At 53.6% G+C, this 20,892-nt stretch overlaps 7 protein-coding genes across 7 annotated transcripts; 2 read left to right on the top strand and 5 right to left on the bottom strand.

Annotated features, from left to right (window-relative positions):
- Positions 1-4,375: 4,375 nt before the first annotated feature.
- On the bottom strand, positions 4,376-5,355 carry DL89DRAFT_263820 (lysozyme-like protein). Its single transcript, XM_040885999.1, has one exon. It carries the CDS (start codon positions 5,181-5,183, stop codon positions 4,407-4,409), a length of 777 nt encoding a protein of 258 aa, XP_040747027.1. The 5' UTR covers positions 5,184-5,355; the 3' UTR covers positions 4,376-4,406.
- A 245-nt stretch (positions 5,356-5,600) lies between these two features.
- DL89DRAFT_289521 (uncharacterized protein) lies at positions 5,601-7,418 on the top strand (the record flags this gene model as incomplete). Its single annotated transcript, XM_040889965.1, has 4 exons — positions 5,601-6,077; positions 6,241-6,429; positions 6,793-6,936; positions 7,353-7,418. 4 exons carry the CDS (start codon positions 5,601-5,603, stop codon positions 7,416-7,418), a joined length of 876 nt encoding a protein of 291 aa, XP_040747026.1.
- A 188-nt stretch (positions 7,419-7,606) lies between these two features.
- On the bottom strand, positions 7,607-10,806 carry DL89DRAFT_263818 (uncharacterized protein). Its single transcript, XM_040885998.1, has 4 exons — positions 9,720-10,806; positions 9,215-9,697; positions 8,855-9,150; positions 7,607-8,811 (listed from the first exon to the last, which is right to left on the bottom strand). The coding sequence occupies exons 1-4, from the start codon at positions 10,311-10,313 to the stop codon at positions 7,728-7,730; spliced, it is 2,457 nt and encodes an 818-aa protein (XP_040747025.1). The 5' UTR covers positions 10,314-10,806; the 3' UTR covers positions 7,607-7,727.
- Positions 10,807-11,515: 709 nt separating this feature from the next.
- On the bottom strand, positions 11,516-13,698 carry DL89DRAFT_263817 (Rho GTPase activation protein). Its single transcript, XM_040885997.1, has one exon. The coding sequence runs from the start codon at positions 13,622-13,624 to the stop codon at positions 11,819-11,821; it is 1,806 nt and encodes a 601-aa protein (XP_040747024.1). The 5' UTR covers positions 13,625-13,698; the 3' UTR covers positions 11,516-11,818.
- Positions 13,699-13,917: 219 nt separating this feature from the next.
- DL89DRAFT_263816 (acyl-CoA-binding protein) lies at positions 13,918-14,300 on the bottom strand. Its single transcript, XM_040885996.1, has one exon. It carries the CDS (start codon positions 14,259-14,261, stop codon positions 13,983-13,985), a length of 279 nt encoding a protein of 92 aa, XP_040747023.1. The 5' UTR covers positions 14,262-14,300; the 3' UTR covers positions 13,918-13,982.
- Positions 14,301-14,835: 535 nt separating this feature from the next.
- Positions 14,836-17,814, top strand: DL89DRAFT_263815 (P-loop containing nucleoside triphosphate hydrolase protein). The gene has a single exon (XM_040885995.1). The coding sequence runs from the start codon at positions 14,937-14,939 to the stop codon at positions 17,613-17,615; it is 2,679 nt and encodes an 892-aa protein (XP_040747022.1). The 5' UTR covers positions 14,836-14,936; the 3' UTR covers positions 17,616-17,814.
- Positions 17,815-17,932: 118 nt separating this feature from the next.
- On the bottom strand, positions 17,933-19,142 carry DL89DRAFT_263813 (uncharacterized protein). The gene has a single exon (XM_040885994.1). It carries the CDS (start codon positions 18,874-18,876, stop codon positions 18,160-18,162), a length of 717 nt encoding a protein of 238 aa, XP_040747021.1. The 5' UTR covers positions 18,877-19,142; the 3' UTR covers positions 17,933-18,159.
- Between the last annotated feature and the right edge of the window lie 1,750 nt (positions 19,143-20,892).

Genomic DNA, 20,892 nt, shown 5'->3' with positions numbered 1-20,892 from the left:
CTGGCACCAGCACTATAGTGGCTTTTATACGACCAGCACTGGTGCTGCGCTGGCGTATAAACCAAAGTCAGTTCATAGGTTAAGATATATCGCATGCAACTAATGATCCAGACATGTTGCTGAAAACAATTAGAGTGGATATGCAGGATGGTGTAAATGAGTATGAAGCATTGATCAACGTTTTTATCAACAGGACAATATACAGATGTGTACAACATGGCTTGGGGGTTTAAATATTCAAAATGAAACCCGATATTCTGCTATTTCGGGCCAAATTTGCTGATAGCAAGACCACATCCGACTAGAAATGACAGCTGGATCCAATGAAACTGAGGAATGACATTGTCGTTGGCATCTAGATATACCACTGGTCTCTACGTCAAAGACATGCATGCGCTACATAATGTTCTGTTGTTTGTCGCTCACCAACCTCCTGCTGATGTATACCATCCTCCTATTTGCGGTACTGAAAAGGATAAAAATAATTGAATAAACATCTATGGTGTTTCGAGCTCATGCGAGGAGCTACATCTTGAGGTGCTCGAGTCTAGCGTAGTGAGCAGGCAACGACAAGCTGAAGGGCCAGCACACTGCCACTAGAAGGCACTGAAGTACGTTCAAGCATTGCACTGTTGTTTGTCTTTGAAGTTTGGCTCAAGGCCCTGCCAGAAATCAGATGCTTGGCTAACATTAGCCCTACCCATGCCATGCTGCCATTGTGCCCTACGGTCCCCCAAATACTCCCAGAGCTCAAAAACATGCAAGAGATACTTAGAGCGACGAGTCCATCGGGCTACTGATGATGCAGGCTAACTTTGCAGATGGTTGAGTATGGCCGTATGTCGATGACATCTCTAAGGGATTCTTGCCGCGCATAAATGATGTATCGCGGCAGCCTTCAGACAAGCATTTGGATATGGTAGCAGCCACTCGACAGCGGACACAGTGATCAGGAAGATGGACAAGAAGGTCAGACAAACGCAATAAGAAGCATGGCAGTGACCCGGCACTCAACGCTATAGAGGCATTTATTGGTGGCAAATAGGATGCATTGCTTGAATTCGCTTTAGTGCGTTCTAGTGAGATTGCACTGGCTCGCCAATCCATTGTTGATATCTTTATCTTTATCTTTACCTACCTATATATAAGATTTTATAGTCTAAAAAGTGTCCGACCGTCCGCTAGAACCTTTTTAATTGAATAAAAGATAAAACTTTTAAGCTTCAACACGGGTTTGAGTGACTTGCTCTGTAAACTCCCTTTGGTTTTGTGCGGCATCTGACCTCACCGGTGAAACCAGGGTGACAAGTTATTATTGTAGTGGTCACAGGTCTCTACTGGATATCTCCATTGGTTCAGCGCAAGAGCTGCTCTCAGTATCGGTCGACCTGATGACTTCCATGGCGTCATCATGGTGGTCATCACCGGCTGCGCAACACCCTTAGGATATTCATTCATGAGCACCTATTGAATAAAGCCATATAGCTCTTCTGGTGGTTATGCAATATTTGTGGGTTTATTTTATAAATTAATTTGTCTTATGAACATGCATAAGCGGTAGTATTTGAGTCACAACGGACCCAGTCTGTATAGACTGATTCAAGAGACTGTATCAGTGCTAAGGGCCCCAAGAACCATGCAAGCCAGAAAATCTTTAATAAAAAGTTCTTAATGCTATGCATACGCAATACAGCAAAACTGAACAGCATCATTTCTCTTCTTACTTTGCCTATTGAACTTCTCAAATGGATATTACCCGCAGCACTACTGTCATAAAGACATCACTTGGTGGTATTGGCTTCCGTGATTCTATGTTGCCCCGCCTAGAGCAATTTGTACACAGCGTCAATATCATCAAAGAGCATACATACATGCTTGCACGATGGATATTACTCCATCAACTAGCTGACGATGATGCCTTTGACCCTGCAATATTTGTGAAAAAGGGGTTTTTTCGTTCCATTTATTTATTTATTTATCGCAACCTGAAGGCGAAGACTGTCATATCTGCCGAGGATTTCGTCAACCGGAAGGACCGGCCAGAACTGTCGAGCGCAGATTTCGGTGATGTAGTTAGATACCATATTTATGATTATCTATTGCATAATGGCGATATCGAGCTACATGGCGTACGTGAAATGAATCAGGTAGCGACATACGTGGATACCGAGCTGATGACAGCATACAAGAACAACATTGTGTTGCACTATGGCACTTGCCTACAGCGGATTCTGGCCAAATTGATTGATATTCGCAGCCGCAAAACCACACTGCACAGTACAATGGGCAATGTGTCTAAGGCTGAGTTCAATAATGCATGTCAAGTGTGTATTTATACACCTGCACAGAAGCTCCGCCAGGCAGTTGCCTCTAGGCACCCTGATCTCAGTGTGCTCACCCCACCGATGCTTGCAATCTACAACAAGCTGGCACCAGTCCTCAATGCCTATGGTGCCAAGTACAGATTCGCCAAAGACAGCCGATACTATGATGCCAAGGTAAACCCACTTAAGCATCTGCGTGCATACATTCGTCTATGCCAGCTTATTGAGAATGAGCAGCTTGGCAAGTCTCCCCCTCAATGCTTGCCTCTGCGGACATCATGGATCCCAGGCCATGTGCGCTTAGACAAGCAAATAATCAAGCGGGTGTTTGTTTCGAAAACCCGTGAGCAGGCTACAGAGATCAACGCAGCAAAGAGGGCAGCAACAGAGGCAAGGAAAGCAGCAGAAAAGGGCGAAAAATTGGCCAAGAAGGCTGCACGCGAAGCAGCGAAGATGCCATCAGATGAAACAGAGGCCACTGCAGCAACTGCAGCAGTAGCGGCTGATTCGCTTGCTGCTGCATCGGCGGCAGCAGCAGACACTGTTGCAGCACTTAACAATGCATATGCACCAGCACCCCCAGTCTGTGCACACGACCCGGTCCAAGGGATCACACAACCTGTGTGGGATGTGTGGGGCCGGGTCGCAGATCTGACATCAAAGCCATTTAAGGCGCATGGTGATAGAAAATTCCACGGAATGGCGACAACAGATGGTGTAACGATATGCATTTTGTTACAAGACAAGGTACCTAAGACTGGTGCTGCAGTAGATGCTGATGCTACAGCTGACTGTTGCTATATCCACCAAATACCACAGCCAGAGCTGCAGAATCTGAAAGGCCGCTGTGTATTCATCGATCCAGGTTGGGGCGATTTGCTATACATGATGCACGAAAATAGCAGCAATGGGAAAGAGGGTGAAAAATGCTCTACCGCTACACACGGCAGCAGCGCAATAAGGAGCTCAAGCTGCGCCACTATGACAGGATTCGTCGGGCTACAAAGGATCAAGTCCTAGAAGATGCTGTCCGCAGAGCAGAGGCAGAGCTTTCCAAACACTGCTGCCGGACCCTTAGCCCAGCAAAATTCCGTGCCTACGTTGCTGCCCGTGCATCTGTGCGGTGTGTCCTAGCACCGTTTTATGCCAACACGATGACAGCGCGAAGGTTACCAGAGCAGCAGCCCACTAAGTCAAACAAGCAGCACCAGAGGCGGTGGAAGGCCCATCCGGGTGTCAGTACCAGTCCCAAGGTGTACCCGCTTCACCGCAAGCTGCGCCTTGATTCATTCATGAACCAGGCCCGTGCAGACCACAGGCTTGCTGCGAAACTCCGGAGCAAGTTCGGTCCAGATCCAGTGCTGATCATGGGCAGTTGGAGTGCGCCGATGGCCCGGCACCATGCGCCGATTCGTGGCAAGGGATGGCGCGACAAGTTCAAGCACCATGGCTTTGAAGTCTATCTGATCGACGAATTCCGGACATCATCAATGTGCCCGCTCTGCTGCGATAAGTCACTGCAGACATTCCGGCATGTTCCCAATCCGCGGCCCTACCAGAGATCGAAGAACCCAACTGTGAAGTGCCATGGCCTTCTCCGCTGTACAAGCGAGTCATGTAAGCGGGCCATGGCACAATACAGGCGAGCCTATTCGTCTCGGCTCTTGAACCGCGATCTCGCAGCAGTTCTAAACTTCAGACTCATTTTCCAGTCACTCTGTGATTCAGGCAGTATTCCTGAACGGTTCTGTTGTTCTACGGCCATTGCTGCCGATACTTCTGGCACCACCCCTGCAACAAAGAACCCGCACAAGAGGCGTGGACCAGCTGCAGGTGATTCTGCTGCCAGCAGCAGCGAACCAGCCCTGAAACGTCTGCGCTGAGCAGGCAATCAAGGTGGGAGATGTCCATGATCGACATTGCACCAACAACCATCCGACATGTTCAAATGACCGGTTCGCCGTGATGCCCTTATCGACGTGTCAACCCATGCTGACTAGCAGCCGAGCTCGCATCGCGAGCAGATATTTCTAGTATCTAAAGTTAATGCAGCAGCAAGAATGCTATTATCTGTCACCTCATCTAGCAGGAGATATTGCGATGTACAGGCTGAGGCAAACCAAAGACAGCGAGGATGTTCCAGTATATTTCAAACCGCTTCTGTGCAGTAGCATCCAGGCCACTGCATTCAATTTGGCCGTTGATGGCACGAATGGTCTTTCCAAAGTCCATTGAGTCGATCACACCAGACACAACGCGGACGCGCTCACGCCAATACCAAAACGCCGTCGCCCATGCCACATTAATGTCGCGGGCTACCCAGTCGGGATCATCGATCAAAATGTTACCATTGCCATACAGTGCTAGCGACGCGTCCTTGTAGTTTTCAGGCCAACTCAGCTGTAAGCATCCTCTGCCAAAATAGTATTTGTCTTTCCGACCAAGAGGGCTTGCATAGCGTGCGGCAGCCTGCTGGTCCACCAGTGCTGCGTGCTCTTCAAACTGCGTTAATCCGCCGGTCTCGAGCAGCACATGGGCAAGAAACATGGCGAGCTCAGTTCGGGTCTGGATCCGGCCCAGACGCGAGGCGTCACGGTTGAGAATTTGGCAGTGTGCCTCTAAGTCATCGCCAGCAGTGTATCCGTTGCGTATGATAATTTGACGCAGCTCTGAGCAAGAAATCAGCGTTGTGGACTGTGTAGGCGTGGGATAGGATTGAAGACGTGGCGGCTGTAGCCAATTCAATAGCCCGTCTGGCCTGCCAGGTCCGTGTGGTCTGTAGTGAAGGACGTTGGAAAAGGCTGGGGCAGACTGAATGTATAGAATAGCTGCCAGTATTAGAGGCACGAATATATTCATGGATAGAGTTGGTTTAGACTGGTGGAGAATCGGTTAAAGGAAAAAGAGCCAAGAGCGCAGCATACTAGCTGACACTGCTTTGTGCACAAGTATTAGCAGGCTACACCTCGCCGTCCACGGTTTCAAGGGTCCATTCGTGTGTGGGAGTTTTGTTTCTTAGAGCTACTGCGGTGAGGTGGTTTTTGCTGCATGCACATAATTAACGATGGGACTACCTGCCACTATACTAGCTTTTGCAGGAACCCTACGCTCGTGGGACTGGAGTACAGCTGCATCTTGGGTCCAGATCCACAATCCAGTGTCTCATAATGTCCGATATTGCCAGGCAGCTATATGTGGATAGTATCTAGTGCTGGCTGATTTCTGAAAAGCCAACTCGTTTTTCACAACTACATTGACAAGCACCCTTTTTCAAAAATGCGTGTATTCTTTGCCATTGGGCTGACAAGTTTCCTGTGCTTTGGGTCGTTGAAGAAGAAATCGCTGTCGACGTCTGGTGCACTGGCTGCTGGATTCGTGGGGCTGTCGACGGCCAGTAACGACAACCTGCTCTTCACAGTGGTTCTGGTTGTGTTTTTTGTGACCAGCTCATTCTGGACCAAGTATCAGAAGAAAGCGAAGATGAAGATCGACCCTGGGTTCGCCCAGGCGTCGCAGCGCGACTGGAAGCAAGTGCTGAGCAATGGCTTTGTAGGATCAGTCATCTCGCTGGTCTACCAATACTACTTTGATGGGCGGGATGTTGCCGAGCTGTCGCTGGCGGAGCGCAGGTTCATGACCTTGCTTATCTGGGCATATATTGGGTTCTATGGGTGCTGCGCAGCGGATACGTGGGCAAGCGAGCTGGGAGCACTGAGCAGTAATTGGCCGATCCTAATCACCACATTCAAACCGGTACGTACATGTACAGCGACAGAGGCACCAAATTTGCTCATGCATGATGCATGAGCACATATTGCGGTCCTGGCCTGGAGACAAACAATGCTGCATTTGTTTACACTTTGGTGCTCACGAATATAAGCCGACATGCCGAGTGCATGTCTGTGCATGGATATAGGTGCCGCCTGGAACCAACGGAGGCGTAAGCAAGCTGGGGTTATTGGCGTCGTTTGCGGGTGGTGCAGCGGTCGGACTCGCGGCGGACGTGGCAATGTGGGTGCAGTATTTCCCAGAGTACCGTTCGGGAACCCTGCCACGCATCCCGTACAACCTCATTGGGTCGCTGTTTGGCACGCTGGGCTCGCTGGTAAGTACAATGGCAGATCCGGCCCATCGCCGGCCTCCATGTGAAGTCACTCTTGGGGAGTTTGGTCAAGACTACGTGCAGGTTCTGGAATCAGAACGCGTTGGTTTATAGCTAGAGCGCGCATCCTGAGACGGGCATCCTGCGCGTGCTGGGTGGGTGGTAGAAAAACAAAAGAAGACTGCCATGACGTTGTGAGTCCGAAGGGCCGCAGATCATCGGCACTAGCCGCTATTTTCAGTGCAATGTCTGGTGAATGCGGCGAACTGCATGCTGCACGTCTGCCCCTCTGACCATCGCTTGTGACCAGCTTATTTTGTTCGAGCGCGCAGTTGTAAATGGTGTTGCACTTTTTCGCACTTGTAGATCGATTCGCTGCTCGGGGCAACCATTCAGGCATCATACCTTGTTGACAACAAGATCGCCACTGACCACTCGCACACGGACCGCACGAAGCTAAAGAAGGATGCGCGGCTGATCGCTGGCATCGACGTCTTGGACAACAACCAGGTAAATACTAGAAGCCAGATGCCAAAAAAATCTCGCGCACCCCATTAGGCTGATCGTGACTGACAGCCAGGTCCAATCAGGCCAGTTTCTTGGCTTGCTGCTCTGACAGGCGCGTTATTCGGCAGGTCCGATGACAGCCTTGCCAAGCGACATGGGGATCTGCTGCTTGGTTGCTAGAGCCAATGGTCTCGTCTCTACCGCACATCACTGTGGCCACCCCTCAGCTCTGCACCCTGGGGCGGCACGGACAAAGGCGGGGAATCCGCCTTGCGGTCGGAAGCGCGGGCACAAAAGCGCAAGCGTAGGCGGAGAATAGGCCATTCGGATGTGGGATGCTGGGCGCAGTTATCTATAAACAAAAAAATCTGAGATTCCTCGCGGGACCTCTGTCCGTTTTCACTATTTCTCGCATGTAGGTTAATGTGGTCGCATCGGTGCTCACGACCATCATTGCGGCTTCAATCCAGAAAATGCTGTTCTAAATATACGGCCCAACCGGCTTTCTCTCATGCGTTGCGAATACGCCGTGCATATTTGAAACAAGCGTGCAGAAACACTGAATAAGCCGCGCCCTTTCCACTGCCCGAAACGGCAGCGCTTGCGCCTTGCCCGTTGTGGAAGTATCGATGATGGCAGAAACTCCTGGCGGCTGCCTGCGCACTGCACTGCATGCATATGCAATGACATGCTGCTACTAAAGCAGGTGCAGGATTAAATAAAAGCAATATTATTAGGTGCGAGGGTTGGGAGAGGCTGTATCAGTAAGAATGAGGGTGCATAGATGTGTGCGCTTAGTAGTTGACCCCGACGTTGGATGGTGTCAGCGAAATGGCCATGGTGAAGCCTTCGTCTTCTTCAAGCAGCTTGTCAAAAGCAGTGGAGGAAGCGAGCTGGTCGCGAATCCTGCGGCGGGCTAGCGGGTCATCAACCAGTGTGGCCACGACGTGGCCCGAATCCGCATTCGAGGGGCGCAGCTGGATTGCCTGGGCCTCGGACAGGCTGCCCACGGGTGAGTCCAGGTTGTGTCTGCCAAAGGGCATCTTGCGCATCGACTTTGAGTGCGAAACCGACATGGGCGCAGCACCCACGCTCACATTCGTGTCGGCCGATGAGCGGACCGGCAGGTTGGTCGCCGAGCGCGACAGGATGTCGGGCGAGCTGGTAGGCGACAAGAGCGCCTGGGTGTAGATGTGCTGCTGGCTGAACTTGCGCGCGCCGGGCAGCGGCGGGTGGCGCTGGCTGGCAGTAGCTGGCAATGACAGCATGGCGTCGATCGACGACGACACGGCAGTAGTGCTGCCGCTGCTGAGGCTGGTGACGGACCCGGTTGGGGAGGCAATGTCGGTGTAGATCCCCAGGTGTGGCCGGTGGGTGCCGTGGGGCTCCGCCCACTGCGTGTAACTGCTGCGCGACTGCATCCCCGGTCTGCTACTGTGCTGGATGGAGTCGTCAGGGAACCGGTCTGCTATGGGGGTCGTTGACGTGCTGCAGCTGGCATTGTACTTGGCCGTCGGCGAGAAGATAGGCGGCCCGGTGGTCTCGCTGTTATGCGGCAGACGCAGCGGCGGGTTTACCGAGAGATGGTGCGGACGGCCCTGGCCGGGCACGGGCGGCCCTGGGGTGGTGGGCGCGCGCAGCATCCTGTGTCCGAGTGCAGTGGGCGATTTCAGCACGCTGCATGTGGGTGAGCCGGAGGAGCTCTGTGAAGCAGGTGCGCCCGGGGGCGCCAGGAGCGAGCTTAGGCGCGATGCAAGGGGCCGTGACGCGGTCTCGATGGAGTGGGCAGCATGTGTTTCTGCGGCCCTGGACCGCCTCGTGGCAGTCGACGGTCTTGCATCATCGGCCATCTTACTATTGCGTCTGCAGGCTGAACCGCTTTCAGGCCGCGGCTTGCAGCGGCATGGTAGAGCACTCATACGTAATGCCGCTAGAATTGGGGGTGCCGTGATGCGCGTTTCTATAGCCGTCGGCCATCAGCGTAGAGCTGGAAGGATCGGCGTGCGCTTCGTCAAATGCGGTCTCGAATGATGCATGGCCACTGGCAATCCCCTTCGGCATGTGCTGCTGTATGTGGACCGCTGTGGCCAGCTCAGCATCACCTACAACACTCTCGTCGTCGCTGCAGATATTGCGCTGTGCAGGCGCGAATCCCGCACCCCCGGACATATCTGCTTGACTACTGGGAATGCCGTCCAAATCAAGTTCCTCGGCTAGCTGCGAGCCGCTTCTGGCTGCTATGCGCGGCTGGCATAGGCATTGGCTCCAGGTCGCCGCCGACAGCGCGGGCAGCAGCCGCACGGGCACCGCCAGTAAACGACATAGTGTTCCGGCGTGCATCACGGCGGCGCTGGCGGCGGGCCTCCAGAGCCGTGTTGCGCTGGATGGTCAGCAAAAAGTCCATGTCGAGATTGCCCAAATCGCCGACGCTGTCGTCGCGCTCCAGCATATCGCCCTGCATTATGCCTGGCGACGCATCGCCACACGTGTCCTCGTCAAGGCCAGCCAGCAGGCTGCCAAGAGACTTGCCTGGCGGTCCATGGCCAGCCGAGCGCCCGTGGCTGGTTGCTGGCGCCGTGGGTACCGAAACAAGCGGCGACTGCGGGTAGAGCTGCGGATGGACTGTGATATCAACAGACCGCTCGTCAAATGACTGGTGCCGCTGGCGGCGCGAATCGGGGCGGCGCGAGTTTGTGAAACTCAGCTTTGTCCGCCAGAGCGGGCTCCGCCGTTTGCCTTCGGTCGTTGCCTGGGCCGATGAGCCCTGGCTTGGGTCCGTAAAACACATCGTCACTGTCATTGCCGTCGTCCCGAGCCATCCTGGGCGTGAGTGCCGACTGGGGCATTGGTGGAACATCAGTCCATTGCAGCTTTGCGTATGGCTGCTGCTGGGTACCATCCGCTGCCCCATCGAGTCTGAGCATGGCCGGACGCCGACGCTGGTATTCGTGCGATGATCCCGCAGATATTGACTTGCTCTTGATCAGTGGCTCAGACTCAATAGCGTTGCTGTCCTTTGTTGTTGCTGCTGATGCTGCTGATGTCAACATATGCGTTAGCGAGGAGCACTGCTGCTGGCGGTGCTGGCGGTGCTGGCGGTGCTGGCCAGCAGAGATGGTCATCGGCCGCTGGGCGATAGTAGATGGTGGCGACTGTGTTTCGGGGCTGTTGTCCTCACTTTTGATTCCCGCTTTCAGTGCATGGTACTGGTTTGTGGTGATTTCTGGGACCGGTGGTGGGGTATCCCGACCCGCATAAACTTCTGTCGGTGAGAGCAGTGCTCCGACCATGGCCTCCTGGGCAAAAAAGTCCTTCGACGAGATGCCCACTGTGGATTTGTTCTTTGCGTGCTTAACCGTCGACGGCGACTTGCGAAGCATTTTGCTCAGCAGCCCACGCGTGCGCGCCGTCAATGGCCGCTGCATGGGCACTGTGCCGTCGCTGTTCGGACCTGCCGACGCTAACCTAGTGTCATCAGCATTCATTATATGGCTATTAAGAGAAAGCTGGTGCAAACGATGCCCTTGTATTCAAGAATCCTTAGACAGGTAATGCTGGTGCCGAAATACGTGTGGAAAATACAGGAGGGAGAGATAGAAAAAACGTCGTCAGGTAAATGGATGAAAAAGAAAAAAAATAAGGGAACGGAAAATGGCGAAGACTTTATGAAGTTTGCTGGCTGGGTGGGCGATCGCCAGACAGGTTTTAAACAGATTGGAGGGAATTGGTGGTCAGCGGAGCAAAGAGCGAAAGGAGGAAAGCTGGTGCATTGGTGGACATGCAGGTAGCAGGCAAGCGGGCTACTTTTAACAAGTAGCAGGCGGCGGGGGAGCGAGGGAGAAGCTCCATCGTCACCCTCTCACAAGCTTGTGCCAAACAAGGAGAAAAAGCCACCTGGGTCCGTTTTGACTGCTCCCAGCACATGCTTGTGAGTTGCTGCCGTCGGGCTGCAACTTTAAAAAAAGGAGCAAAATAGCTCATATTGGGGAGGGGCATGGTGAACACCACCCGGATCAACCCACCCCTGGACCGATACGGTCTGGCCAAATTGCCTGTGTTTTTGTCTGGAGCAAATCCAAAGCTTGTTTATTTGGGATCCAGCCAACGATACTCTGGAGCGTGCCTTTGCTAATGCTGCGACAGTAGCAATTGGTTTCCAAGTGTCAGACCGGTTTTCGCCGTTCATTTCTTTGATTTCTGGTCCCATCCCCCGCTTCTTGATTGTCCCAGCAATACTAGTTATTACGCTGTCGCACCCGGCACAGTAGCCGGGTTGTGCGCTGGAAATGGCCTTCTCTGCCTCTGCGATCTGCCACGCTGGAGAAGCTGGGCTAGCACACAGGGCGATTTGGCTGTTAGTTCAAAACATCCAAAGCGAGGACGATCCATACACGCGGGTCACTGCTCTGCTGTGTGCGCCTCAGCACCACCTCACACTATTCCTCCCCGAGACACGGCCGTCCCGGCATTCGAGATGTTCTCGAGCCGAGGATTGTTGCCTCTGTCTCAGCGACGCATTGTGGATTGTGTCCATGCTGCGACGTTCGATTGACGTGTGGTTCTGTGTTGCCTCCTTTGGCTGGTCCTAAAGAGAGTTATTTTAGTGTGCAAAGCCTCACCCCCCCTTCTCCCGGTTCCTTCCATGAGGAATACCGGCTCTGCATATGGCACGGGCTGCATTCTTGCGGCTTAGGCGTGAGCCACAGTTAAGGTTTTTCGGGAACTGCGTGCTGCACAGAGCGAGGGGTCCTCTCACAGCAGCGCCCAGCCCAGCACGGCTCAGCCATCTGCGAACGAAGGAGTCAGTTGTTGCGGAATTGGGTAATTTTAAGGGGGAATTATGAAGAAAGTAGAATGCGGACGGATATCCATAAATGGCGAGCCGTTAGACAAAGTCGCTAATAACGATTTCGTCGTCGTCATCGCCCTTGGGGTTGCTCTCTTTGGCTGCCTGTGCCTTGGCCGCAGCCTCGTGCTCGGCCTGCAGGCGCTTGGAGATATCCTCGGCCGACACAGGCTTGGGCGTCGCCGACTCCACCAAGTCGCTTCTGCCCATGGCCTCCGCCAGGGCAGCAATATCCTCGTCACTGGCCTGCACCAGGCTGTTGTCGTCGTTCTTGGGCTGTGCCGTGGGCGGGGTGCGGCGCGGGGGCTTGGTTGGTGGAATATCGCCGCGTGGTGTGCTGCGACGGACAGGCTTGGGCGGCGGCTTCCGCTGTGCGGCCTGTTCTTTCGCCTGTGCCTCGGCGGCCTCGAGCGTCGGCTTGAAGATGGTCTGGTACTGGTCGATCATGAGTTTGGCCAGCGACACAACATTCGGGCGGTTCTCGTCGTCACGGGCAGTTAGATCCAGCACGTCGTCATCGTCTTCTTCTTCGTCGTCTTCTTCGTCGTCGTCGTCGTCGTCCTCGTTGTCGCTGTTGTCATGGCGCACATGCGTGTTGTCGGAGAAACGAGTCACCGAACACATGGAAATGTCAATGTCGGGCTGCGACGAGCGCACAAAATTGGGCGCCCACGCTGCTGCCAGCTTGGCCGCCGTCATATTGTTCACGGCTGCATGGTCGGCTACAGCACGCAGCAGACCAAACAGGGCCGCCAGCAGCAGCGCCACACACGGCGGATCCGACAGTGCGGGCAGGATGACATCGCGCACATATGCAGCAGCTGGCTCGGGCTGGCTGTCGGGGTTCGGCATGAGCCGGATCAGCTCGTAGTAGTGCGACGGCACCAGTGGCTGCGGCAGCTCACGGCACCAGGTCTTCAGGATGGCTGCAGCCACGTGCTCGCCCCACACGGCATACGATACCGACGCCATGCCCTCGGACTCGTACTGACTGCGAACCTTGAGCAGCGTAGCCGACGCCGGCGACCGGCGGAACAGATCCTGCACCTCCAGCGCATGCGTATACAGGTAGTCCAGTGCGTCGGCCACCGGAGCCGGCAAGCCTAACTCGCCGTGAGTGCCCATCAGGCTTTCCAGCGGCACGCCAAAGTAGCGGCTCGCCGGGCCGACGTGTTTGGGGATTGTAATCTCGGCCTCCTTGGTTGCGTTGAACTGGTAGACCTCGGGCGGGATGTTGATCTGGTCGATGGGCACAAAGTGGGCCAGCTCCGAGAGCGTGTCGAGCCACTTGACCTTCTTGGCGAACTTTGGGCTCAGCATTGTGTTCATTGCCGTCATCAGGAACTGCACCCACTTTGCAGGGTGCACAATGTACAGCGCCTTCAGGTTCTTCTTGTACTTGCGCCCCAGCCGCCGGTACGCCGTGTACAGCCACTTTGGGCTGGGCTTGTAGCGCGCATTGGCCGCAAACAGCACCACCGTGTAGTCGCTCTCGACAAAGTCGTCGAGCCGGAACTGTATCAGATTCAGCAGCCGGTCGTAGTCCACCACGTCGGGGTTCAGCAGCCGGCATGCCGAGAACACTAGAATCGGCCGGCTCTCGTAGTCCACGCCTGCCTCAAACACCAGCTTCTCGTTGACATACGTGGCCAGCTCGCCGCCGTCGTTGCCTGTTATGGTTGCTTCGCGGAACGCCTCGGCGTCGAGCCCAAGCACGTCATCCGAGGACGAGGGCGCACGCCGCGGGGTGTTGCCCAGCGGCCCGTCGTTGAACGCCTTCTTGATGTTGTCGCCTAGTGTGTTGAACTTTTTGGCGAAATCCGCAAACCCGTTGTTTGAATTCATCTTGTCTGAAACGTAATGAGGAATGTTTGTTATCAAGCAAGGTGGGGAAGTAAAGGGGGACAAGGGCCGCCGGGTGTGGGCCAACAACGCAAAAGTCGAGCAGCGGCGCGGGCACAGACGGTGGAGAAATCTCAGTGTCACTTGATCACCGCCCGTGCTGCAGCATGCGCCCTCAGCTGTATGCGCCGCTCCTTTCGAGCCTTGGCCCATGGGCGGCTGCCAGATCCCGCACAGCTCATTGCTGGCATACTCGGACCACCACGGAGCCAGTGCCCGGTCTCCGCCACTGATCATGTAGGCCAAAAGGGAGGTTTATTTAGTGCCTTCCGGCCAGAAACCAAATGCTATTTATGTGGATTTAGGCGTGGGTCTTCTTGAGCTCCTCGACCAGCGCAATGTACTTGGCCTGGGCGTCCTCCTTGCTGGTGCCCTTGAGGGCAGTCCAGGCGTTCCACTTGGCCTTGCCGGTGAAGTCCATGAAGCCCGGGGCAGGAGTCGTGTTGTCGCCGTTGATGCCCTGCTTGAAGTTGGCGTACAGCTGCAGCTTGATGTCGTTCGAGGGAGCAGTGCTCAGCTTCGTGACCTCCTGCGAGGCAGTGACGAAGGCAGCGTTTCCGGTAGAGGCGGCTTCAGACATGGCGAATGGAATCTGGTGTGAAATTGACGAAAAGTGGAACTATCAAGAGACAGAAAGGGTGAGTGGTGACGGCCGCTGGCTGTTTTGAGAAGCCTGAAGCTGCAGTTGCTGGGGGCTTTTCGATGCTGCCACTTTCACGTTCTGGGACAGCTCAGCCGACCCCCGATCCCAAGCCAATAAAGCAATACTGCCAACATTGCGGTTTTGAAGGCAGGTGATCAGACTTCATGTGATCCGCTAATCACAAGTCTGACCACTGATAGCTGGTAGCTGAATCTGGATGCTTCTGGCACAAAGGCTGCCAGGACCAGTGGCGGATGATTGGCAATGTGCGCGGGCGGACACATAGGTCGGACGCAGCACTGCCATTGACGTAGAAAGCAACCGGCACACATGGACACCACCTCGCCGCCCCGCTCACTGGGCATCGCGCACAGCTGCGGGTGTAACATCCAGCATATTCTAGGCGCCTCCAGTGCTTGCTGGGACACCAGTCCTTGGAATGCAACGTCACTGTCAATCAGTATAAAAGGGACCTGGCCACTTGCCTACCAGCCGGGAGACACGCAAACAAGTTTTTTCTTGCTACACTATACGCTTTTTCTTCTTCTCTTATCTAGAGTGCACACACTATCCATCCTTTTGTAAATACCTGTACACGCCCACACGCCCAAGATGTCATTCAACGCAGAAGAGTACACCGACAAGCTGCTGGAGGCTGTCAAGTCGTCGATGGCGCTGGCCGTCGAGAACCAGAACCTCACAGTTGATCTCGCCCACCTCCTACTCGCCCTTTGGGAGCAGGACGACGGCTACCTCAAGAACATTATCGACAAGGTCGGTGCACAGCCGGTCGAGTTTGAGCGCGCAGTCCGCAGCGCGATCGCCCGCCTTCCCGCGCAGGACCCCGCGCCGCCCGAGCCCGGCTTCAGCCGCAGCTTCTTTGACACCCTGCCACAAGCCAAGAAGGAGATGCAGGCAATGGGCGACTCTCTGGTGGCTGTCGACACCTTCCTCCTGGCTTTGACCTATCAACGATCGGTGCAGGAGATCCTGGATCGCGCCCGCGTCTCGCTGAAGCAGCTGCGCGATATAATCAAGAAGACGCGCGGGTCGCGCAAGGTCACGTCGAAGAACGCCGAGGAGAATTTTGACGCACTGAGCAAGTATGCGGTCGACATGATCAAGCAGGTCGAGGGCGGCAAGATCGACCCCATCATCGGCCGCGACGACGAAATCAGGCAGGTCATCCGCGTGCTGTGCCGCCGCAACAAGTCGAATCCGATCCTGGCCGGTCCGCCCGGTACAGGCAAGACCGCCATTGTCGAGGGCCTGGCGCAGCGCATTGTCGCCAATGACGTGCCAAAAACTCTCCAGACGCACCTGTTCTCACTGGACATGGGCGCGCTGATTGCCGGCGCCAAGTACCGCGGCGAGTTTGAGGAGCGCCTGAAGGCTGTGCTCAAGGAGGTCACCGAGTGTGAGGGCGGCGCCATCCTGTTCATTGACGAGATCCACTTGGTGCTCGGTGCCGGAAAGACCGATGGCGCCATGGATGCCGCCAACCTGCTCAAGCCCATGCTGGCCCGCGGCGAACTGCGCGTCATCGGCGCTACCACCGACGACGAGTACCAGAAGTATGTTGAAAAGGATGCCGCCTTTGAGCGCCGCTTCCAGAGGGTCAATGTCTCGGAGCCCTCCGTACAGGACACGATTTCGATCCTGCGTGGACTGAAGGAGCGTTATGAAAGCCATCACGGCGTCAAGGTGCTTGATGCCGCGCTGGTCACTGCTGCCCAGCTCTCCGACCGCTACATCACCAACCGCCGCCTGCCTGACAAGGCCCTGGATGTTGTCGACGAGGCCATGGCGTGGACCCGCGTCCAGCTCGACTCGCAGCCCGAGCAAATCGATCACCTGGAGCGCCGTTTGCAGCAGCTTGAAATCGAGCGCATTGCACTGCAGAAGGAAAAGGACGACTCTTCGCGCATGCGCCTTGAAGCAGTCGGCAAGGAAATTGAACAGATCAACGAGGAACTGCGCCCGCTCAAGCTGCGCTACGAGTCTGAAAAGGGTCTCCTGGACGAGATCCGCAGCGCAAACCAGAAGATGGACGAGCTGCGTCTGAAGGCCGAAGACGCGCGCCGTCGCCACGACCTTGAGCGCGCTGCAGATATGGAGTTCTACGCGATTCCTGAGCTCCAGAGCCACCTCAAGGAGCTGCACAGGCGCCAGGCCGAGCACGAGGCCAAGGTTGCTAGCGGGGAGATCAAGGAGGAGATGCTGAGCTCGGTGGTTGGGCCTGACCAGGTTGCCGAGGTCATCGCCCGCTGGACCGGCATCCCTGTGCAGCGCCTGACGCAGTCGCAGGTCGAGCGCTTGATGACCCTGGCTGAGCGCCTGAAGAAATCAGTTGTCGGCCAGGACCGCGCTATTGACGCTGTCGCCGACGCCATTCTGCGGTCGCGCGCCGGCATGGCTCGCACTAACCAGCCCACCGGCTCGTTCCTGTTCCTTGGTCCCACAGGAACCGGAAAGACGGAGCTTGCCAAGGCGCTGGCACGCGAACTCTTCGATAACGAGAAGTACATGATGCGCCTCGACATGTCCGAGTATATGGAGCAGCACACTGTGTCGCGCATGATTGGCTCAGCACCCGGCTATGTCGGCTATGAGGAGGGCGGCCAGCTGACCGAGATCGTGCGCAGGCGGCCGTACAACGTCATCCTATTCGATGAGATCGAGAAGGCACATCCCAACGTCCTTAACATTCTGCTGCAGGTACTCGACGATGGCCGACTGACCGACGGCCAGGGCCGCCTGATCGACTTCACTCAGTGCGTGATCATCCTGACATCCAACATCGGCCAGGACAAGATCCTTGAGTACACATCGCAGCTCAACCCGTCGCTCACCGATACCGGTGTGCTGCCCCAGGGTGTTCAGGACTTGGTCATGAACGACCTGCGCCGTACACTGCGCCCAGAGCTGCTCAACCGTCTTGACGAGATCGTCGTGTTTAACCGCTTGGGATACGATAACCTGCGCAGCGTGGTACGTCTGCAGCTGAGCCAGATCGAATCGCGCCTGGCTGAGCGCGACATCACGCTTACCATGGATGATGGGGGTATCAACCATGTGCTGAAGGAGAGCTATGATCCGCTGTATGGCGCTCGTCCCATTCGCCGCTTCCTGGAAAAGAACCTCGTCACTGCGATTTCTAAGGAGATCATCCGCGGTTCGCTGCCTGACCACAGCATCATCAAAATTACCCATGTCGATGGTCTGCCTGAGGAGTTTGTCTTCACAGTCGACGCCAAGCCGGAAGAGACAGACGCTGACATGCAGATGTAAACGAAAAATTTCTCATTTAAGACACCCAAAAGCACTGTTTTCATATAGATTTACACGTTCGAACCCAATCACCTGACCGTGTTTCAGCCATGGAATTGATATAGTTAATATGTTGCGCGCCCACTGCGGCTGTCCGTGACGTCGACATGTCAGCCGAACCAGATGGCGGCAAGCCGGGAGCCAACGAGACCTTTGCTACAGCCTACACAATAGAGGCAACATCGAGCCTCTGATAAGTTGCACAGACGGCCGTATTGAAAACTCTCCTGCGCAACTCATCTATTCCCTTTTCTCTCTTTTCTTCAGTATTAAATATACCTTTTAAAATCCCCACACATTCAACAAACACAACAGCATCCCTGTTTCTGCGATGGCTCGTCTTTTCCCCCAAGCTGTATGATCCATACTAATACCTTATCAGTTAATCACTTTTGCCACTAAAAAGGTCAATTTTACGTGTCTTTGTCGTGTCCCTGACACTTGGTCTATGTGGCTATTGAATACCATACCAGCCAGTACCGGATTATAGATATTCAAAAAATTACTAGCTGCTTTTTAGTTTCTTCAGATGCTCAGTTAGCTTTTCGACTTCGGCAGCGGGGGTGGAGTGTACGTAGCCGTCTTCGTATGCATGGTCGATATTCCATGTCTTGCTGTACGCGTAGGAGAAGTCGATCAGTTTGATCTCATCCCCGTTTACCAAGATGTTTTGCGGCCCCAAGTCGCCATGAACTATCTCCTTGTCATGGAGGACCTTCAGCGCCGCAAGGCATTTGCTTTTCCCCACATCCGATAGGCTGTCCACCATCGAAAGCTCCTCTCCTTCGAAGTATTCAGAGACCAGGCCGTTTGGTGTGACTCCGAGATACTCCTGTATATATGCGTGCTTTGGGAGGAATCTAAATCCTATCACCGATTCAGCGATGAGAGCCGTCACCTTGTCTTCGTCGCGAGCATACTTCACAAAGACATCTCTTCCCTGGTATTCAGCCTTGAAGGCTATAGTAGTGGAAAAGCAGCGGAGAAGCTTCTTGTTCTTCAGGTCTTCTTCTTTAATAATGCGCTTGTACACTTTTTCGAAACCAACAGTACTTGGCTGGGGAACATTGTGTATGCCCTCTACCAGTCGCATCGGCCAGCGGAACGTGTATTCCCCTTTGGGATACCGGAGGAAAACTAAGCTCCCGATGTACATCTTCAGCGTCACCAAGCGGCTACCATAATCAATCAGCCTGCCTTCTGACTCGACTATCGCCCTCATAGTATTAGTTGTGTGTGGGTCAAGCAGAAAATATAGTGTTTCCAAACGTTAAGGCAATTTAGCGAGCAGAGAATGAGAGTGTTGTAGACATGAGTATAGCTTGTTGCACAATTAGTAGCAATTAGTATTAACAACAGAGACTCTAGTAATGTGGGTTGCTGTATCCTGTGAAGTAGGGAGCTGCTGGATTGCATAAGTGCATGTGATCCTGATTAGGGCTTTCAGATTAGACTTGGTATATACCTGAGTGCTCCGCGCTTGCGATATGAGCCCACCTCTATGCGATATAAGCGTTGTTTGTCTTGCATAATTGTGGTGACTTTTAGCGCCTACAGCGGGCGGAAACATCGTGATTAGTATAACATATGACTTGTATAAGCAGCCTGTCTATCCTTTCTCGTTTATGTTGTTGTGGCATGACTAATCCCAAAGTTATATTCGCCGCCACATCACTGAAGATTGGCACTACCACTTCTCGTAACACATATATAGATGTATGAGAGCCTTGAAATACGCCCTATTGCGTTTAGTGTGCGCGCTGCATTATGCAATAGTTCATCCTTGGCAAGGATGAACGAGTTCCCAGGTGGGGTATTGCGCGATATGGCTACATACTGTTAGCCATGGGTGAACATATTCAAGCATATAGATACCAGTTGTGTTTAGTGTCTGATCCTGTACCTTATTAGTTGGAATAGCAAATGACAACATCGGTGAGAGCTACAGATTCTCTAGAGCAAATCATAAGTGCTCATCGAATGACAGGATAATGTGTATGATTATCTCCAGTTATGCGTCTCAAAAAAGTAGTACATAGGATAGAGCAGTTTAAAGGATATTCCCTATACTAGAAACACTCTGCTCGCGATGCGAGCTCGGTTGCTAGTCAGCATGGGTTGACACGTCGATAAGAGCATCACGGCGAACCGGTCATTTGAACGTGTCGGATGATTGTTGGTGCAATGGCGATCAGGGTGCCTAGAGGCAACTGCCTGGCGGAGCTTCTGTGCAGGTGTACAAATACACACTTGACATGCGTCATTGAACTCAGCCTTGGACACATTGCCCATTGTACTGTGCAGTGTGTTTTTGTGGCTGCGAATATCAATCAATTTGGCCAGAATCCGCTGTAGGCAACTGCCATAGTGCAACACAATGTTGTTCTTGTATGATGCTAGCAGCTCGGTATCCACATATGTTGCTACTTGATTCATTCCGCGCGCTATGTAGCTCGATATCGCCATTATGTAGTAGATAATCATAAATATGGTATCTAATTACATCACCGAAATCTGCGCTCGACAGTTCTGACCTGTCCTTCCGGCTAACGAAATCCTCGGCAGATATGACAGTCTTCGCCTTCAGGTTACGATAAATGAATAAATAAATTGAACGAAAGAATCCCTTTTTCATAGGTATTGAAGGGTCAAAAGCATCCCCGCCAGCTAGTTGATGGAGTAATATCCATCGTGCAAGCATGTATGTATGCTCTTTGATGATATTGACGCTGTGTACAAATTGCTCTAGGCGGGGCAACATAGAATCACGGAAGCCAATACCACCAAGTGATGTCTTTATGACAGTAGTGCTGCGGGTAATATTCATTTGAGAAATTCAATAGGCAAGTAAGAAGAGAAATGATGCTGTTCAGTTTTGCTGTATTGCGTATGCATAGCATTAAGAACTCTTTATTAATAATGATCTGGCTTGCATGGTTCTTGGGGCCCTTAGCACTGATACCGTCTCTTGAATCAGTCTATACAGACTGGGTCCATTGTGGCCCAAATACTACCACTTACGCATGTTCATAAGCCAAATTAATTTATAAAATAAACCCACAAATATTGCATGACCGCTAGAAGAGCTATATGGCCTTATTCAATAGGTGCTCATAAATAGATATCCTAAGAGTGTTGCGCAGCCGGTGATGACCACCATGATGACACCATGGAAGTTATCAGGCCGACCGACAACGAGAGCAGCTCTTGCACTGAACCAATGGAGATATCTAGTGGA

The sequence above is a fragment of the Linderina pennispora genome (genome assembly GCF_002104995.1).
Source record: "Linderina pennispora strain ATCC 12442 chromosome Unknown DL89scaffold_1, whole genome shotgun sequence".
NCBI classification, from domain to species: domain Eukaryota; kingdom Fungi; phylum Kickxellomycota; class Kickxellomycetes; order Kickxellales; family Kickxellaceae; genus Linderina; species Linderina pennispora.
The sequence above is the reverse complement of the archived record's forward strand: the minus strand, read 5'-3'. Positions and strand labels throughout refer to the sequence as shown.